This window comes from Triticum aestivum, chromosome 2B (genome assembly GCF_018294505.1).
Source record: "Triticum aestivum cultivar Chinese Spring chromosome 2B, IWGSC CS RefSeq v2.1, whole genome shotgun sequence".
NCBI classification, from domain to species: domain Eukaryota; kingdom Viridiplantae; phylum Streptophyta; class Magnoliopsida; order Poales; family Poaceae; genus Triticum; species Triticum aestivum.
In genome coordinates, this window is record NC_057798.1 from 2,821,040 (window position 1) to 2,842,267 (window position 21,228).

Consider the following 21,228-nt stretch of genomic DNA (forward strand, 5'->3'; position numbering starts at 1 on the left):
GGTAGCGGCCTCTAGCAAGGCGTGCCGACCACCAAGCTGACTATGAAGCTGGTTAGGCGAACCTGTACAACGTGTCACACTTCTGTTCCCTTTGCCGCACGATATATGTTGTCGGGCTCAAGGCGAGACTGTCATCCTTGTGCTAGCCCGACCTCTTTCTCGTTCCAGTGATACCGACCACAATCCGGATTATCTCATAATCCTTGTCGCATGGCCATGCTTTCCCTGGTCAGATCACACGAGGGGCCCACAGTATATCTCTCCTGATCAGAGGGGCAAATCCCATCTTGCACGACCATGTCTCGCAGCATGGGATTGGACAAACCCGAAACCTACCTTTGTAACTACCCAGTCACGGAGTAGCGTTTGGTCGGCCCAAAGAAAGTCTATCACCATCTCGAGTACATGCATCAGCTCAGGTCTTAGGACATAGAACGTATGTTGTACTAGAGACTCACAGATGACATATCGCTGCGTCTCATAGTTGGGTCTGTCCGACTCGGACCTTATCTCGACTCGGATCCGACTATGTCGAATCCGACAAGACCTTTCCAAGTCCATATTATTCGGTTAGCATCCAATGCTCCATGGCTAGTGAGACCAAGCCATCGACCGTGTCATATGCTAGTCTAGTCGGCTGCGCGTCCAAACAGCCCTTTCGACTAGGGACCTTTTAGGACAGTCATCATACAATGCATAGTCCCACAAACAAGTCACGTACTTGCTGATACACATCATTGATAATGTCCAAGGACTATCTTTATTCATAAACACATAGGAAATATCATCATACATGATTGCCTCTAGGGCATATCTCCAACAGTCTCCCACTTGCACTAGAGTCAATCAAATAGACATCGAATGCCCATGGCTCTAACATGCCCCTCATGCTTGGGTTGTGGAAGAGGCTTAGTCAACGGATCTGCAACATTTGCATCCGTGTGAATCTTGCATAACTCTACATCACCATTCTTTACGATCTTTCGTATCAGGTGATATTTCCGGTCTATGTGTCTGACCTTGTGGTGATTCCTCGGCTCCTTGGCTTGTGCAATGGCACCAGAATTATCACAATAAAGGTCCAACGGTTTCACCGAGACTGGGAAAATACCAAGATCATCCAGAAAATGCCAGATCCAAACACCTTCCTTTGCAGCTTCACAAGCCGCAATGTATTCGGCTTCTGTGGTAGAATCGGCCACCGTATCCTGCTTGGAACTCATCCAGTGCACTGCTCCTCCGTTCAGGACGTACACGAATCCGGACTGTGATCGACAATCATCTCTGTCGGTTTGGAAACTAGCATCGACGTAACCCCTTACGACGAGCTCTTCCTCACCTCCATAAACTAGGAACATCTCTTTAGTCCTTTTCAGGTACTTCAAAATAGTCTTTACCACTGCCCAGTGACTCTCACCTGGGTTGGCCTGGTATCTACTTGTTAGGCTTATTGCAAAAGCAACATCAGGCCTTGTACATATCATGGCATACATGATGGATCCGATTGCTGAGGCATACGGAATCCTACTCATCCTGCTTCGCTCATCAGATGTCGAAGGACTCTGAGTCTCGCTTAGCCTTATACCATGTGAGAGCGGCAAGAACCCTTTGTTCGCCTCACTCATGTTGAACCGCTTCAATACTTTATCTATGTACGTGCTCTGGCTTAAGCCGAGCAGCCTCCTCGATCTATCTCTATAGATCTTAATGCCTAAAATATAGACTGCCTCACCAAGGTCCATCATCGAAAACTTGCCATTCAATGATCCCTTGACCGAGTTTAACATCGAAACATCGTTCCCGATCAGTAGTATGTCGTCCACATACAAGATCAAAAACACTATCGAGCTCCCACTTAACTTCTTGTATAAACAAGAGTCCTCTTCGCTTTTGATGAAACCGAGACCAGTGACGACCTCATCAAAACGAATGTTCCAACTCCGAGATGCTTGCTTCAACCCATAAATGGATCTCTTGAGCTTGCATACCTTACTAGTGCTAGTCGGATCGACAAAACCCTCGGGCTGTATCATATACACGTCCTCGGTTAAATTTCCGTGCAGGAAAGCCGTTTTGACATCCATCTGCCATATCTCGTAATCGAAATATGCAGCTATAGCTAGTATGATCCTCACCGACTTCAGCATCGCTACCGGCGAGTAAGTCTCGTCGTAGTCAATTCCTTGAACTTGTCCATAACCTTTAGCGACAAGCCGAGCTTTGTAGATCTGAACATTTGCATCCACATCGGTTTTCTTCTTAAAGACCCATTTGCAACCAATGGCAGTTACGCCAGGTGGCGGATCAACCAAGTCCCTGACTTGATTCTCATCCATGGACTTTAACTCGGATTTCATGGCCTCTAGCCATGCCTCAGAATCTGGGCTCACCATCGCTTCCGCATACGTTGTTGGCTCGTCGCTTTCTAGCAACAATATATCGCGCACTCTGCGCAATCTTTCCGACCTCCGTGGTTCCGGTGCCGCTTCCACTACGGGTTCCCTGGCTGACTCCGGTATGATTTCATCACCAGCCGAGCCGTCCCCGAGTGGTCCTCGAATTTCTTCGAGTCGAACCGTCCTCCCACTGGCCTCCCGACTGAGAAACTCTTTCTCAAGGAAAACCCCGTTCCGAGCAACAAACACTTTGTTCTCTTCCCGGTTGTAGAAGCTATATCCCAAGGTTTCCCTCGGGTATCCCACGAATATGCATTTATCCGACTTGGGTGTAAGCTTGTCTGACATAAGTCGCTTCAAAAATGCTTCACAACCCCAAATCTTTAGAAAAGACAAACTGGGACTCTTCCCAGTCCACATCTCATGCGGTGTCTTGTCTACGGATTTTGATGGTACCCTATTAAGTGTGAAAGCTGCAGTTTCTAGAGCGTATCCCCAAAATGACAAGGGTAAATCCGATTTGCTCATCATAGACCGGACCATGTCCAACAAGGTCCTATTCCTCCGTTCTGACACGCCGTTTCTCTGTGGCGTACCCGGAGGTGTGAGCTGAGGTACTATACCTCGACTTTTCAGATGATCATCGAACTCCTGGCTCATGTACTCACCTCCACGATCAGATCGCAGAAGCTTTATAGTCTTACCGAGCTGATTCTCAACCTCGTTCTGAAACTCTTGAACTTTTCAAAAGTCTCCGACTTGTGCCTCATCAAATACATATATCCATATCTACTCAAGTCGTCGGTAAAAGTCACGAAGTACTGATAGCCACCTCTGGCGGTTGTGCTCATTGGACCACACACATCACTGTGTATAAGCTCCAACAGCTCGGACGCCCTCTCGCAACTCTTTGCGAAAGGAGACTTAGTCATCTTGCCGAGCAAGCATGATTCACATGTCTCGAACGACCCGAAGTCGGACGAAGTTAGGATCCCATCATCATGGAGCTTCTTCATGCGTTTCAGACTAATGTGTCGAAGCCGGCAATGCCAGAAGTATGTCGGATTTATCTCATTTGGCTTATGCCTCTTGACATTCACGTTATAGACCGGTTCCTGTTCTAGATTCAATATAAATAGCCCATCAACAATGGGTGCATAGCCGTGGAACATACCATTCAAAAATATCGAACAACCATTGTCCTTTAAATTGAATTCATAACCTTGACTCATCAAACATGAGGCAGAAATAATGTTCCGACTAAGTGCAGGAATGTAATAACAATTATTCAATTCCATTATGAATCCGGAAGGAAGCTGGAGCTGCATCGTGCCGACCTCCAACGCAGCAACTCTTGCTTTGTTGCCGACCCTGATGTCAATCTCCCCTTGTGCCACACGCCTAGTTCTTACCAGCCCCTGCATCGAGTTGCAAATATGAACAACCGATCCGGTATCAAATACCCAAGAGCTACTAGGTATGTCAACAAGGTAAATGTCTATAACATATGCAACAAGTGTACCTTTGCCTGAAAAAGCATTTCCGGCCTTCTTGCCATGCTCTGCAAGCCACTTGCTACAGTTTCTCTTCCAGTGACCGGTCTCCTTGCAGTGAAAGCAAACGGTCTTCGAGTCCGGTCCAGACTTCGGCGCAGCGGCAGAGGTTACCGTCTCCGTGCCCTTTGCCTTAGCCTTTTTGTTGGACCAACTCTTCTTGAACTTAGCCGATTTCTGCACCATCAACAGTTGATGCGTGCCTTTCTTAATATCCTGCTCTGCCACTTTGAGCATCCCATGCAATTCAGTGAGCTTCTTATCCATGCCATGCATATGGTAGTTCGAGATGAACGTCCCATAGCTGGGCGGAAGAGAACCCAGAACAGCATCAGTAGCCAGCTCATCCAAGAGCGGGAAGCCCGAACGATCCAAAGCTTGCACATATCCGATCATCTTGATCACATGTGGGCTCAATGGATCACCTTCCTTCAGCTTGCAATCCATCAAGGATCGCCAGACGTTGAACCTTTCGGTCCTAGCCTGTGTCTGAAACATGCTCTTGAGACTCTTGATCATATCGTAAGCCTCAACATTTTCGAAATGCTGTTGCAAATCGGGCTCCATACAAGCCAGCATCAGACAGCTGATCTCTGTTGATTCATCAACGAGTTTCTGGTAGGCATTCTTAGCTGTGGCACTAGCATTATCGGCAGGTTCCTCTGGAAGTGGATCCTCTAAAACATGTTCCTTTTTATCGTGCTTGAGAACAATTCTCAAATTTCTATACCAGGTGGTAAAGTTTGTTCCATTCAGTTTATCCTTTTCCAGAATTGATTTCAATGCAAAGTTGGGTTGAGCAGGTGGTGCCATTGATCTACAACAGAAAATATGCAATCACTAAGCAATGTGTTCATGTAGAGTAATTCTAGCCTAAACAGAAATACTCCCACTGAAGTTGGCATCCCTCCGCAAACTCTCAGTGATTCAGGATCCGACTAGCGCATGCGACTAGTGAGCTTTAGCATCACTGCTAGCCAACATACCTATACGGTAAGCAACTCCTTGCTAATCGTATCTCTATACGACTCCTGTCGGTCGGGAAGGTATCTCATACCCCGGCTCCCAACCTTCTTTGCCACAAGGCCCAAAACCGTTTTGATAGCCTTGTCAAGTTAACCTGATGCAGTGCATGTCCGTGTCCGAGACGAACCCTTCAGTTCAAGGACACCCAGCAGCACCCTAATTTTATGAGCCCACTACTAGACGTACTTGACGTGCGAAGGTGCAATATCGAGAATGGCAATTCGCTTGATATTCATGAGGGATCATTCTATTATTTTAACATGCATAGAAACAAAGAAGCATAACAATCACAAATATAACGCATATTGTGAAATAGTATGGCTCCTTCATGGACGTTGTTCTAGGTCGGCTCCGACTCCGATGACCATCTACGAACTCCATCTTGTTTTTCATGCCGAGACGCCAAGCCACCAACCTGATCTCTATTATCCAACTACTACAACTAGTAATGAATTTACATAGAGTCACAAGTCGACACGCAGGTCGTTATACATTATAATGACAGCACTTTGGCTCCTGCTGGCTGACAAACATCACACGCAGGCCACGTATAAATTACACACATGCATCACATACACATGAGCCATACTATTCACATCAAACCTGCAAAACAAAGTTATGCATAGAATCGCATTCTACCGGTTTGTGTGTCGGGTACGAAATACACGGCGGTCCCATCTGAACTCCGATCACGCCGAATTCTCTGATCTGACCGATCTTATCGATCATCGCGAATCCGATTCGGATTTACGTTTCACTGTTAACCCCGATGGCAGATGACCGACCGGTAGGGGTAGATCGTGTCACGACCTCATCGATCCCGATTTACAGAAAACATAGCCTCAACGATCCCCATGTGCAGTTGATCATAAATGATATTGTTTTTAATAGCAAAAACTCCTCTGCCTTGCAGGTTATCTTTCATTGCACGCATTGGCTTCGTATAATCTCCGGATTGGTCCACCTCCTCCGTAGACATAGGTAAAGTATCGGTCTATATGGCTTTAATTTTGCCAATTGGTCGTTTTGATTACTTTAGTCCGACTTCTTTTTTTGGTTATGTGCATTTTCCTATGCAGAGGCTTGATGTCGGTCTTAATGTTCTGTATATGCTTCAGGCTATATTTTAAGTTAACAGATAAAAGAAGATCATGTACCTGATGATGAAAAGGTAGAGCTGGCCACGGATGCTTCCAAGGACGATCTGTTTCGATGGCTATATAACATAAGGCTTGACTCAATGAGCATGTCAGATTAGAATTTTTAGTGGGTGATAAGATTTGATCAATTGAAAAGGGTAAAAATCATTTTTGTGGACCACGCATTCACACCTATAAATGCACACTACCTTTATAGTAATGATTTTTTGGCGGACACGGCTGTTCTGATCCTGAGCTTATGTGAGCTCGCGTGAACAGTAAAATCAAAAAAATTTCATAAAAGTCTGAATCTTTTTAGTGCGAAACATTGATAAATATTTTGATAGCATGCAAAATTTCATCAGCAGATGACATCCGTGAAAAATCTGGCCAAAATAAATAAAATCGATGCTCCAAAATGGTACTTTCAAATGCCTTTTGAAGCATCAATTTTATATTTTTTGGCCACGTTTTCCACGAACGTCATTTCATGATGAAAATTTGGAAACTGCCAAAACGTTTCTCAATGTTTAACAAACAAAAAATTCAGAATTTTCTGAAATTTATTTCATTTTCTATTTTACTGTTCACCCGAGCTCACATGATCTCAGGATTAGAACAACACTTCCGTTTTTTAGCTACCTTTTTAGTTGCACTTTCTACGATTTCATTCATAAGCTTCATGTCGCACATCACATACCACACGCATACGTTTGCTTCTTGAGTCTACTGCTGATGATACTAAGTTAGAAAAAAAATTAAAGAGCTAACTATGATCAAATAGGACCTAGCTAGCAAGTGTCTCAATCATTAGATGCAGATTTGTAGCGTCTTCCCAATTGCTTGCGGTTGTTCATGTGTTTGTACACAACATGCTCCCATCAATTAATGCTGACTGTAGACTCCCGATCGCGGTCTGCCCTACAGCGGGATGAAAAATCGTTGATATCTAATATTTTGATGATGAAAAACGCCAACTTAATTGTAGTAGTGAGAAAAATCGGAAAGCAGAAAGATAGCAAAACAAGAGATAAATTGTTCCTGGTTGGAATATTTTACACTCAATATGGCTAATATTTTTGATCGACGAATGTAACCATCCCTTATATAATTCTGGGTGGAAAAAAAGAGACTTCTGTCTATCCGAAATTTGATATTAATCCAAGGCGGAAATAAGGTGTCCGGGTTAGAAGATTCTAGAATGGAAAGAGAAAAACACATGCTTGTAAAGTCATACACACTTCATCTTGATACTTACAAGATTGAGCTCACAGCAAAGTTTGTTTGATTTTTTCCAAGGAAAAACACCACAATCTTTCCTAAAAAGAAAAAAAAAGAAAATCAAATGCATTGCAATTGTGACAAATTTAGTAAATTAATATTAATGTACGCATAACTAGGTTAGACTACAAATGTATGTGGCATCCATAGATGGATGGATGTCATTCTCATTGCAGTACAACCACAAAGTGCATATGCAGTACTATTAGTTTCATCATGTTTGTTAAGTGTCGCTACTCAGCCGGGCCCCGTCAATTAATTTTTTTTTTTTTTAGAAAAGAGGATGACCCCCGGCCTCTGCATCTGGGAGATGCATACGGCCACTTTATTGATTATTCTCGAGGACCTTACAAAATATTACAACAATATGCCTGAATCCGCCATCTTGGCAACATATGCCACTACTCCTATCCATATGATGAAGGGGTGCTACCTGGGCCACATACCCGGTCTATTCACCTAAGCCTATCATCAAAAGCCAGAAGCCCCAGCCGAGCCACATACCGGGTCTGGGGCATAAACTGGTCTGACACACTCACATGTGTCGTCGCCGCCATCTTTCACAGGTCCGTCTTCAGAGCAGATATTGAGGCTTCTACCTTGTCAGGCCACTCCGTCATCGACGCCACCTTAACGCCAGACAACTACCTCCACCTGCGCGAGTCCATCCCCGCGCATCGGGCGCCGAGTCTCCACTGCACCACGCCGCCGAGATTCGCCGTCATCAATGTGAAGGATGAGTACCGCTCCACCAAAAAGGCACCCGTTGGTCCCTCGATCCCGTGTACGCCTCCAAGAATGACGCCCCCAAGGAGGAAACGACACCAACGCGTCGCCGTCATCCGATCAACTGATCTAGGGTTTCCCTCGGAGGTAGCGGATAGAGGTCTAGAGCTTCTCCACATTTTGAGAGATGGCCCCGTCAATTAATTGTGAGAGATGGCCACATTTTGACTTATTTGGCGCCAATACATAAACCATATGTGGCGAGGCATCCACTACGTACTAGACACACACACACACACGAGAGAGAGAGAGTGTGTGTGTGTGTGTTTTCCGTCTACTTTAGATCCGCGGACGTACGACGCACTAGCTAGCTAGCTAGCATCGAAGATGAGCTTCGCGGTGAGCAAGTGCCCGCCGTTGATGGTCCGACCGTCCATGGAGCAGACGACGGGGAAGACCCAAGTGGTGCAGCTCTCCTCTTGGGACAGGAGCTACGTGGGCTTCCAGGTCGCGACGCTCCTCATCTTCGACGGCCCTTTCCACCAGCCCGTGGAGGCCATCAAGAAGGGCCTCTCCCGGACGCTCGTCCACTACCAGACAGTCGCGGGCCGCCTTGCAGCGGCCGATGACGACGACGACGACAGCGTTCTCCACGTCGAGTGCACAGGCGAGGGTGTGCCCTTCGTGGCCGCGTCGGCGGGTTGTGCCCTGCAGGACCACGGCCTCCTCGACGCGCCCGTCTCCACGAGCCTCCTTGACGGGCTCGCCTTGTCCTACCCGGCGGGGGCGGAGGGCTGCCGGCTAACCGACCCGCTGCTGCTCATGCAGGTCACCGAGTTCACCTGCGGCGGGTTCACCGTCGGGGTCACGTGGAACCATACCCTAGCTGATGGCGACGGCATGGCGCAGTTCCTGCAGGCCGTCGGTGAGCTCGCCCGCGCTGAAGCCGATGATGTCTTGGTGCCGTCCGTTGCACCGTTGAGGGACGGCCGCGCGGTGTCCCTGCCGCTGCTCTCGCCGCCGGTGGTCGCCGCAAAGCAGTGGCTAATGCTGGACCGCGGCGGCATGGGCCTCGTCTACCTAGACATCACCGTCCCGGTCAAGCTCATCAACCGCATCAAGTTCGAGTACAAGGCCGCCCACGCCGATGACGGCGGGTACTGCACGACGTTTGAGGCGGCGGTGGCCGTGCTCTGGCGGTGCCGCACCCGCGCCATCATCGGCGACGACCCGGACTACGACATGTCCACGCCGGCGCCGCTGGCCTTCTTCGTGAACGTGCGCAAGCACGTTGGCGCGGCGGCAGGGTACTACGGAAACTGCGCGGTGGCGCAGCTGGCCTTGGCGACGACCTGGGAGGTGGCCGGCGCCGGGGATGGCGGCATGAACGATGTGGTGGATCTGATCAAGCGCGCCAAGGACCGGGTCACGGAGCTGCTGCGGAACATGGGGGGCGGCGGCGGTGCCGTGCCGGAGATGGGAGAGGAGGAGATGGCTGCGGCCTTCGGGTACAACGCGCTGATGGTGACCAGCTGGCGGAACATTGGCTTCGACCGCGCAGACTTCGGCGGCGGCGCGCCGGCGAGGGTGGTGGGGCGGTGGCAGCAGTCGACGGTGCCGGGCTGCATGGCGTTCCTCTCCTGCAGGGCCACGGCGGCCGACGGCGAGCGGCTGCTGACGCAGTGCGTCACGGAGGAGCACGCCGCGGCGTTGCTCGCGGAGCTGGACCAGCTCGCCTCAGCCCTCAGTATGCAACTGATGAACTGAATTATTGGTACGTACGTACGTAGCAGATTGTCAGGTGCATATGTTGCCGTTTGAGTTAGTCCGATCCAGGTGAATAATGATTTCCTTTGTTGCGCTCACTTGGTTCGATCAAGATGAATAAGGTGAAAATCTACCTCATGTGGAGGGTGCCCTAGTCTATTCTATGAAAGAATATTTTATAAATAATAGGACCTCATTTGTGAATCATGCACCGATGTATATTTAGAATTTTACGATATGAATTTTCAGGGAAGTATTTGAAGTGTTGACGTGTAAAATGTTGTTTTGTAGTTCAAAAAATATGATTGTAGAACTCCGTGAGAAAACCATCAAAGATTGTTTTGCACATCGTCCACACGCCTCCATCACCACTCATTTTGCTACGTATGAATAGATGATATCAGTAGAATTTTTTTTGGTTTTTGGCTTAAAAATGTTGTATCTCCTAAATAAAAAAGGAAACAAAAAATCCGTTTTCACCATTAAATCCGTCTCGACGAGATCTTCAAAACTAGACCCCATGTTGATATGTTTCGATGAATTTTTTTTGCCAGAAGTTGCCACGATGTTTACACTGCAGTTGCCATAGGGCTTAAACTAAAGTTGCCATGTGGCAATTTTAGTTTGTAGATCATGGCAATTTTAGTATTTTGATGATGGCAACTCCAGTACTTTGACCATCAAATTTATTTTTTGTATGAATCATGGCAATTTTACATGCATGTATCATGGCAATTTTAGTTTATGGTTCATGGCAAGTCTAGTTTCTTAATTCACCGTTTTATAAATGTCAAAATTTATTTTTAAATGTAGAAGAAAATAGCTGAAACATATCATAGCAACTTCAGTGTAAACATCATCGCAATTCATATGCAATAGACATGGCAACTTTTAATCCAAAAAAATTTCACCAAAACATATCAACATGGGATCTAGTTTCGAAGATCTCATCGCGAGGGATTTAATGGTGAAAACGGATTTTCAATCGGATTTTTTGTTTAAGAGATAAAATATTTTAAAAATTGAAAATCCAAAAAGATTCCTGCATGCATGCATGCGATGACGTGGCAATTTGTTTACATTAAAAACGTGTGGTGCGTCTCCCTTCCAGCCACACGTGTGGCAGTTAGCGCGACCCTATATATATATATATATATATATATATATATATATATATATATATATATATATATATATATATATATATATATATATATATGCCTTGTTGTATTGGCTTGATCGTGCACCAAAAAAAAGGCATTTTTATGTTTTCTACTACTCCCTTCTCCTCAGTTTACAAGTCCTATACGTATACTAGGTTGCCAATTTAATCACCCTAATATAAAATATATAACACAAAAAATATACTTTTTGAAAATAGAACATCTGAAGTTTATATTGGTATATTTTTTGTAATATATGACTTGTATTAGGTTGGTCAAATTGACGATCTAAGGGTACGCGCATGTCCTGTAAACTGAGAGAGAGGGAGTAATAACATAATTGCACAGAATTAGTGATGGATGATTCGATTTAGCCACGTCATTGGGGTGACGTCATCCGAAAAGACTAAACTCGCTTCAGCTAGTGCATGAGTTAAAACTGACATCGCTCTCGAAGTTCAAATCACCATCGGAATTATGGTCCATCACTATATCTATGTGCAGGTCAGAATCTTCAACTAGAGAGAAGGACATTATATCCCACGTACGATCGACACATAGCAGTGCATCCTGTGGCCAGCCATGGGCTTATTGTTGGCCACATGGATCCCCCGGAGGGTGATAAGCACTGTGCGGCTGGGAGTTCCATCCGATGGCGACGGGCGGGCACTACTCAGCTACCAACAGCTAATTTTCATGTTTTAACCCTTTTTCAAAAGTTAATCGATATCTGACCTACCGAAATTTTTACAAACTAGGGCCAGATCTCGATTAACTTTCAAAAAATGTTCAAAACACGAAAATTTGCCGCTACCAACACTACTGCAAGATTTTGGCGATGTGAACTGCCCGTCATTCTATGCCGCCCGGTCTAGTGAAGATGGGCAGTTAATCCTTTGATGAAACTTGAGCACAAAACAAATCAGATCTAATTTTTTTTTCAAAATCTGACCTTTTTGTACGATGCACCGGGCTGCGGCTCCATGCTAGATAGTATGGCACCCTGGCCCGAGGAGCCATGCTAGATGCCTCAAATTGCACGCCCGGCGCCATGAGGATAAGGACATAACGAAGGGTTGCTTGGACGTGTCTGCCAGATCCTGCTCTGGAGCGGACACGCGCCGTGCCCGCGAGTAGCTGGCGGATGCATTGCCGCCGCTGGACAATGGGTCTGGTTTCCGTTTCATCAGGCTAGTCGTGGTGGGAAGTAACTTAGACTAGTGTCATGCATATGATACTAGTCTATGATACTACCTTTATAATGTAAAATAACATAGAAGTAGTATCATATATGGTTGCATTTATTAGATTGTAGACTCATTTTGCTTTGGGTTGCGTTATATTACAGTAACATATTATGTTACTCCAAACACCTCTCTTATAATTACGTGTTGAGGCTTGCATGCAGTGGCCGTTTGCAATGACTGGCCGTTTGTGCCTTTTTATACGGGTTGGACTCACAACATTAATTACTCCACACCGTGCTAGCTAATTGTAGTGCCTTATATTATAGGAATTCCTGGATTTCGTTAGGTGCCTAATGCACCTGGACAGAGGGAGTAAGTTACACCCAGTATGACCAGCCTCAAGTTGTGGCATTGACTAGTGATACGACTATCAAGGGGCCTATCCATGTGGTGGACTTTTACAGTTACAACTATTGAGCGAATATGTCAGTCTCATTTTCCTTTGGTCGAGTGGGCCTGCATGTCGTGTTAATTTGCATATATTGTCCAGCGAAAGGGAAGGAATTGAATCCACAAAAAGAGAGAGTGGAAATTGGACTAGATAGGGTGCCTACCAAGCTCTAACTTTTTCATCCCAAAACTATGGGTGAGGCCTCCAAATTCAAGTACACAAAATCAGAATGGATTGATGTACCCCCATCTACTGTTGAACAATTTGAACTAACATGAAAAAACGCTACACTCTCGATGGATTACATTCATCTCGTGTCGAGCATATACATGGCCATAAGGCTGCCTACCATTGTGGACGCTTGACAGCCTCACGTTGCCACAAAATATCCCTGCAATCCACCCACCCATGATTTTTGTCCTGTGGTAGGGAGGAGGTACGCTTCAACAGGAGGCCACAGGAGCAGCAAAGTGATATCGCCATCTCTTCTGACCTTTCAACTACAGCTCCACGTGATGAACAAGACACTAGTGATGTTGCCTGGGACCATCTATGATGACAAACTGACATACTCCGAAGTACTTCCTCCGTCCGGAAATACTTGTCATCAAAATGGATAAAAGGGGATGTATCTAGATGTATTTTAGTTTTAAATACATCTATTTTTATCTATTTTGATGATAAGTATTTTCAGACGGAGGGAGTAGCTAGCAATATATCTGCGGACAATGTACATTTAGGATAAGTGCTGGAACTCCTGTTTTGTTGGGCAGTAGCTACTAGCTAGAGACTCTTGTCAGGGAGTACATGTAATTAATGTTGGTTTTATGCAACATAAAACTTTATGCCAGAAAATAACGTGAAGCTTAATAGTACTCCCTCCGTTCCAAAATATTTGTCTTTCTAGAGATTTCAACTAGTGACTACATACGAAGCAAAATGAGTGAATCTACACACTATAAAATATGTCTATACATCCATATATGATGGTCCATTTGAAATCTCAAAAAGACAAATATTTAGGAACGGAGGGAGTACATGATTTGCGTGGCTTGTTTACCTTCTTAGGCTATGTGGAAGAACGTAGTGGCTCAATTACCTCTTGTTTCAGTAATATAATAGATAATGTAATATTGTACACAAAATCTGGTGTGTTTGAAGCCTAGCAAACCAAAGTGACAACAATGAAAATAACCAAAGAATGAATTTCAGTGATTTCAGCCGAATGGCCGAAACATTCACTTGAATTCAACTATTTATTTAAAATATTTAAATTCATGCATATTAATGAAAATGCTAAAAAATAATATTTACAAAAGAAAATGAATTGCATAATATTTTGACACGACAGATAAATATTCCAGTGTGGACTAAGATTAGTTAATACCAACATTTCATTTCAGTCAAAACCATGATCTCGACTCGAGTGGTTTGGATCGCGTAGGCTTGAACAGGAGTAGCAAAGTGATGTCGTCCTCTGACTTTTCAACTGGAGCTCCACGTGATGAACAGGACACGAGTGATGCTCCTCCCTCTCTCTAACCTTGGTGCTGAGTTGGACCATCTGTTGTGACAAATTGGCGAAGACACAAATATTTGCTAGCTATATATGCGGTGGCCTTAAGTATACCACGCAGACATACACAGAAGTACTCCCTCCGTTCGGAATTACTTGTGGCGAAAATGTATGTATCTAGACGTATTTTAGTTCTAGATACATCCATTTCCGAGACAAGTAATTCTAAACGGAGGGAATAGCTAGCAATATATGTGTGGTTGGGACCGACAGTGACATTTATGTTTTAGTGATGGGACTCCTGTTTTGTTGGGCAGTAGTATACCTAGCCATCTGTCAGGCCGGGCCAACCAAAGACCGACGCAAAAAAATCAGGCCCAAGCCTGGACCAGCCCGGCCGTCCGGCCTAAAAATTGGGCCCGAGCCCGGCTCATCACGCTAAATGCCTGTCGGGTCTCTGGCCACGGGCCGGGCCTCTTCCTTAAACAGTGAAAACAACAGGCCCGGGCTGGTCGTTGGGCTTGAAATCTAGGCCCAGGCCCTGGCTGCGGGCAAGGCCGGGTCGGGCAGGGTCAGGCCTTTTCGGGCCGTGTCGGGTTGGGCCGTCCGGGCCAGGCTGCCCATGGCCAGGACTAGGCAGTAGCTACTAGCTAGAGACTCTTGAAAGGGAGTACATACAACTAATTAATCAGGGAGACGCATTGATGCAACGGATTCCTTCATTGTATGTAGGCGTTTTTTCGCCTTGCGTTAGCATTTTTCTTTTTCTTTTGCGAAGGTTGTATAGTGCACTAGAACTTTGAAAGCATGGCGTATAGGATTCCGAGATCAACATTGATCGTCGTCAGAGCAACGTCACTCGAAATTTAAGAGGATCGCCAATGTTGATCACCAACCCACACAATATTACGGTCTCCAACTGTCGATCGAGTACACGCTCGCAAGATGCACTCCGTCGTTTAACAATATATATGTGACTTGTGTGTGCCACGTGTGCATTTCCAGTTGATCATGCAGTATATATGGTCTGGCATCGTGGACTCATGACCACCTGACGTTGCCTCGAAATATCTCTGGCAAATCGAGGACTCACTGTTGCAGACTTTTCTTCCCAACACACATTCACGCTCAACAGGAGTTCTGTGGCTGGGCACTAGCTAACTAACCTACTACTCCCTCCGTTCCCAAATAATTGTCTTTCTAGCCATCTTAAATGAATTACAACATACGAATGTATGTAGACATGTTTTAGAGTGTAGATTCACTCATTTTGCTCCGTATGTAGTCATTTGTTGAAATCTCTAGAAAGACAATTATTTAGGAACAGAGGGAGTACTAGCTAGTGAGTAGTGACATGCATCAGGGTTCATTGCGCACAATATAGTGCACCGCCGCAGGACTGCAAACTCATTCTCTTAGCGGCCGGGTAGGGCGTGGAGAGGTTTGTGTGAAGGGTGCGTCAACCTGCAGACACATTACATGTTATATTCGGTAGTACTCCCTCAGTTACATGCACATATACAACTACCGGGATGGTACAAGTATGAGATTACTGAAATGATGACAAAATGGCTTTAGCCTCTGCCCTAGTAATCCTATAACTCTGTAGGACATGGTATTCAACAGATCTACCGGGATTCAATTAGTACGCAGATTCAGAACAGTAAGAAGAGAGAGCAGGAAAGGATAGCATGTGGAACCCAGCTGGAAGCATACAACTGCTGCTGTTCAAGTTCAACTCAGGTAGTGTTGCTTAGAAGTAAGAAAATAATTCGCTGGTGGATCACCGGCGGTGGAGATGGAGGCGGTCAGGTTGGTCATAATGGGGAGTAACTTAGACTAGTGTCATGCATATGACACTAGTGTAAGTTACTATCTTCATAGTGCAAAGTAACATAGTAGTAATATCATAGATTGCATCATTTATTATCTCATAGACTCATTTTGCTTCGGGAAGCGCTATGTTACAGTAACATAGTATGTTACCACAAGCACCTCTTTTCTCATTAAATACTTTCCACATAAGCAAAATTGTCTTGGGATGTGTTAAGTTACTACCTAAGTTACTCCCACTATGGCAGAGTTGGGCATGCAAGACCGCGGTGACATGCGAGAGAGGACAATAGGATGACACACATACACACGGTTATTCTTTAAACTGTTGCGTGACACTTCGCATATCACACATAGTTGGTCGTAGCAAGCCATGTGCCAAAATGTATGCACGATGAACATCAGAAAATGTGTGCGATGCTGGAAAACCATGTGCCAAAATATACACACTATGCACGTCAAAGAAGTATGTGCGGTGTTTCCCACCAGCACACAATTCTCCACACATAATCATGTGCACTGTAAAGAGTTATCACACACGACATGTCCCTATAATATCATGTGCGGAACTTTGCACATGATGAACTTACTATGTAATGTGTGTGTGTTTTTTTCTCGAATACGCACGAGTGTGCGTACTATATATTCAAGAAGAAGGGGGGAAAGAGCCCCTCCACGTTGGTGATTACATAATTACATAACCCCAACTCCACCCAATCCAACACTTACAAACTAATTCCTCACGACATGACCCACCTCTAAGGCCGTTGGGAAGCGATCTATATCCACTTTAAGCAACCCTGCAGCCTTCCACAGAGCGCACTCCGCAGCTATCCTACGCATTACAAACACGATCGACGGGGCATCCCCCTCAAACACTATGCCATTCTGATGCTTCCATAGCTTCCAAAGCACCAGGACAATCAACGCACGTGTGTCCTTCTTTTCAGCCGCGCTATCTGCTGTGATCATGCACCACTCTGCAAGACTTGATGCTGCTGTCGGTGTCCATTGTGGCTTTCCCCAAGCCGTGCACACCCGCGCCCATACCTCTCTGGCGAAGACACACCGGAGCATTAGGTGGTTCATACTCTCATCAACCTGGTCACAAAATGGGCATGCTTCCTCGTGCTCTAACCCACGGCTCGCTAGTCTATCCGATGTCCAACATCTATTCTGCATTGCGAGCCAAGTAAAGAATCTGCACCTCAAGGGGGCCCTGGACTTCCATGTGAACTGCGCCGTTGGATCTTTCTCCCAAGCCCAAAATTTAGCTTGGTACGCCGATCTCGTGGAGAAGGAGCCGCTTGGCTCCCACGCCCACCTCACTGAATCCACCTCGTCTTGGTGCAACTAAACTCTCTCCATTCGATCCCACAAATTAAGGTACTCCTGAAGCATCTGAATCGTCACTTCAGGTCCTATATCCAAAGCCCAAGCTCCGTTCATCAAGCCTTGGCTAACTGTACGGCTGCTTCTTATCCTTTGTCGCACAGTACTGTAGAGTGCTGGCGCCATTTCCTCCACACTGAATCCATCCACCCATCTGTCTTCCCAGAATAGCGTGCTCTCTCCATTGCCCACCGTCGCGTGGGTGGCAGCCTGAAAGATTTGCATAGATTTTCGAGGGACTGAGATATCAAACTCTGCCCACGGCCTTGATGAATCCACTCGTTTCAGCCAGGCCCACCGTGCCTGCATGGCCGTATTCAGCCACTTCAGGTTGGGAATGCCAAGCCCCCCTGCCCACCTCGGCGAGCACACTTTCTCCCAAGCCACTCTACATTGGCCACCGGATGCCTGCTCCTTGGCACACAACAAGAACCCACGGCAAATCTTGTTCATGGTATTTATGACCTTCTGTGGTATGTCTAGTGCCATCATCATAGTATAGGGATTGCACAGAGCACAGACTAAACAAGTGTCCTTCTTCCACTCTTCGGCATGTTGACGGCCATCCACCTAGGTAGGCATCGAGCCAGCTGATCCACCATACCCACCAGCTGAGTTGCCGTTTGCTTTCGCAGGGTGAGAGGGAGCCCCAAGTATCTGCATGGATACGAACCTTGCGGGCAGCCAAGCACCTGCACCACCCTCTCCATGATCACCGAAATGCACCGTATTGGCATAGCAGCACTCTTCTGCAGGTTAACTCTGAGACCAGACGCTTCACCAAAGAGATGCAGCAAGGCTGCACAAGTAGTGAGATCCTCCGCATCCGGTTTGAGGAAGATCATGACATCGTCCCCAACCCGGCGCGCTGGGGGCGCCCGGGGACGCCGGGGCAAGCGGTTTTGACGCAAACAGGGGGCGGGCCCACCTAGTCAGCGAGACGCCGCTTCGTCTCCCTCATTGCCTCGATTCCTGTGGGAATCAATGCCAAGGCTAGCCAAGGCTGACGTGCTGCCGCCCCGGCCAGCCTCCATTGATGCCTCACGGGCAGCGCGGTGGAAGCGCCGCCGACACGCGTCCCGCCTGCTCCCGCCACGCGTCGCCCGGCATGCGGCCTTCCCGCGCCCCGCTTGGGCTATAAAAAGCACCCACTCCCCGCCAGTGAACGCCACAACCTCCCCCTTGCAAAAGCCCTCTCCCCCCTTCCAGCCGACGAGCATAGCAGAGATGGCCAAGAGCTTTCCAGGCGATGGCGCAGCGGCTAACGGCTTCGGCCGCCGAGACCTCCAAGAGCCGGAGGCGCACCTCCTCTACATGGCCGAGTACCCGGCACCCCCTAACATGCGCGTGCTGGGGGCGTGGAGGCTGAGCGCCGGCGGCGTCCCGGTGCCGCCGGTGCCTGAAGGGGCGGCACAGCGGGCGGAGATCTCCCGCATCCACTCCTCTCTGACGGAGGAGCAACGTAACCAGCCGAGGTACGCGCCCAACAGCGAAATGCTGTGGACGATGTACTTTGAGCGCCGCCACGAGGAGCAGATCGCGTCCGTCAACGGCGTCATTCCCCATGGCCGCACCCTCGAGGCCATCCTCGACCACATCGAGACCAGCAACGTGCCGCGCCTCGAGTACCCGACGCGGCCATCCATCTCTCGGGGCGCCGTGGAAGTTCCTGGATGCCGCGGCGAATGGAGCCGATGTCCTCGTCGTCGGGCTCCGGCTCACTGTCCTCTGGCTCGCCGGCTCTCCATCCCGTCAAGCCAGAGCCGGAGGAGACGCCGCAGCGGCGCCGCACCCGCAGTGGTGCCCTCATCATCAACAAGGGTGCCCACCCCTTCCCGCGCTCCCTTCGCCTAGTCCGGCAAAAGCCCGAGCCGGGCATACTCCCCATGAAGCCGGAGCATGTCGACATGGTGGCTCCCGACAACGAGGCCGCCCTAAAATGGGCGAAGGAGGACTACATCCGCGAGCAGGTGCGCCGCCAGTGCCAGGCGTACGCGGAGCTCCAGACCCGGCGACGCGGCCGCGAGGAGGGCGGCGTCATCGTCCTCTACAACGACGAGGAGGAAGAGGCCGGGCCGTCCAGTGCTCGGTCGCGCGTCGGCGACCCTGGGCAGGGTTCCAGCAGGGACGGGGGTGGCTCCGGCGGGGAGCGTGACGACGACGGTGACGACGGCGGCTGCGGCGACCACACCCGCTTCTACATGCTTCTCGGCATGTAGATGGCGGGCAGTGGACGCGAAGTAGTGGCTAGCGGCGTAGTTTGACGTAGTTTGCCGTAGTTTGCATGTTTTTACTTTTTTGTATAAAATTTAATGAAATTTCGCCGAGTTAGTACCAGATCGCCGAGTTTGCACATGTTTTCTACATAATTTCGTCGAACACAGGGCGACCTGATGGGCGACGACTGGGGACCGAGCCGCCCCCAAGCACCAAACTTGCGCCAGTTCGCCCCAGGCGGCCTTTCTTCGCCGTCCTGGAAGGCCGAACGGCTGGAGATGCTCTAATGCTCCGGACGAAAGACCTATTTTCTATTAGTGGTGGCAAGGCATGGGTGGCCATGATCCCACCAGTAGGTGTTGGGCGGCTACAATGACCTTCTACATCCTAACGAGGCGGGCATCCACTAGGCAAAGTGGCCGATTCTGATAAAATGTGCTGGCCCCTGGGCTCTCTTCTCTGATAAAAATTGGCTTCATGAATTTCCTAAAATATTCTGAGGTCCGAAACATTATTCGGGCCATGCCCCATTTCGGTTGCAACCTCCAGTATGTCGAAATAAAGTTTGTTTTCCTCTCTGTCGACCTCATCCAAAGGAAAAGAAAGAGATTGCAAGCCACACAAGCCTTGATTGTGCACGTGTAGGTACGTAAGTGACTTTTCATTCTTGCAAGGATCCTATAGCAAGGCATGCATAAAGCAGTAGTGTGTGGCTAGCTGGGAAGGGCATCTCCAACGGCAATCCATAAATTTCCTCCCGCATCCGTCCATAGACAGATAACCCGTCCATGAACACGAATGTGGGAGACCTCCATCCAACACTATCCACATATATTTTAAACAGTTTATGAATCAACCGGATGAAATTCATCCGAACCGGACAGATTTCATTCAAGATTTACATAAACGGACAATATTTTGACCATTTTACTGAAAACTATTAAAAATTTACTAAACACTATATCAAACGATCACCTCGTAAGCATGGCCCCTTCCCCGGCCACACCGCCATCGGTGTCCGTGCTGCCGTCGTCGTTGTTGTCGTTCCTCCAGCGGTGCAAGGATGCCGGAGTGCCACGACAGGCCTGTCCGACAGCTGCCTGACGCTCGCAGAGGAGCCCCTCTGCCTCCTGTTGTGCGGTGTGGAGTGTCGCCCTGGCCACCACCCGATGGCCGCGCCCTGGCGGCGGCCTTGCCCCGCCGGCGTTAGCGGAGCAGTCGCCAAGCGACCAATCCTCGCCGATCTTGGCGAGCTCGCCATCAAGGAAGCGCCCGGCGTCCATCTTCGCGGTAGTGACGGAGCGGTCGAATGCCCGCGCTGTGGCGAGGTCCGGTTCATTGCGGACCCATTCCGGTGCCACACCCATCTTGACGAACGCAGAGCGACGACCGTCATTGCGTCGATCGTACCTCTCCTTCTACCGCGCGACGCGCTCGGCCTTAGATATCACGTCCAGGGAACCGGAGGCACCGCCGTAATCGCCGCCTCCAAGATAATGGAGGATGAGGCCATGCGCCTTGGCGATCCCGGGCAGCAGATCGCCGTTTATTGGCGGCGGTGAAGTCGTGGTGGCGAGGAGG

The 21,228-nt window shown here is 48.0% G+C and overlaps 1 protein-coding gene across 1 annotated transcript; it reads left to right on the forward strand.

The window, feature by feature from the left end:
• Positions 1–8,413: 8,413 nt before the first annotated feature.
• LOC123039819 (acyl transferase 15-like) lies at positions 8,414–10,150 on the forward strand. Its single transcript, XM_044462823.1, has one exon. The coding sequence runs from the start codon at positions 8,509–8,511 to the stop codon at positions 9,886–9,888; it is 1,380 nt and encodes a 459-aa protein (XP_044318758.1). The 5' UTR covers positions 8,414–8,508; the 3' UTR covers positions 9,889–10,150.
• The last annotated feature ends 11,078 nt before the right edge of the window (positions 10,151–21,228 follow it).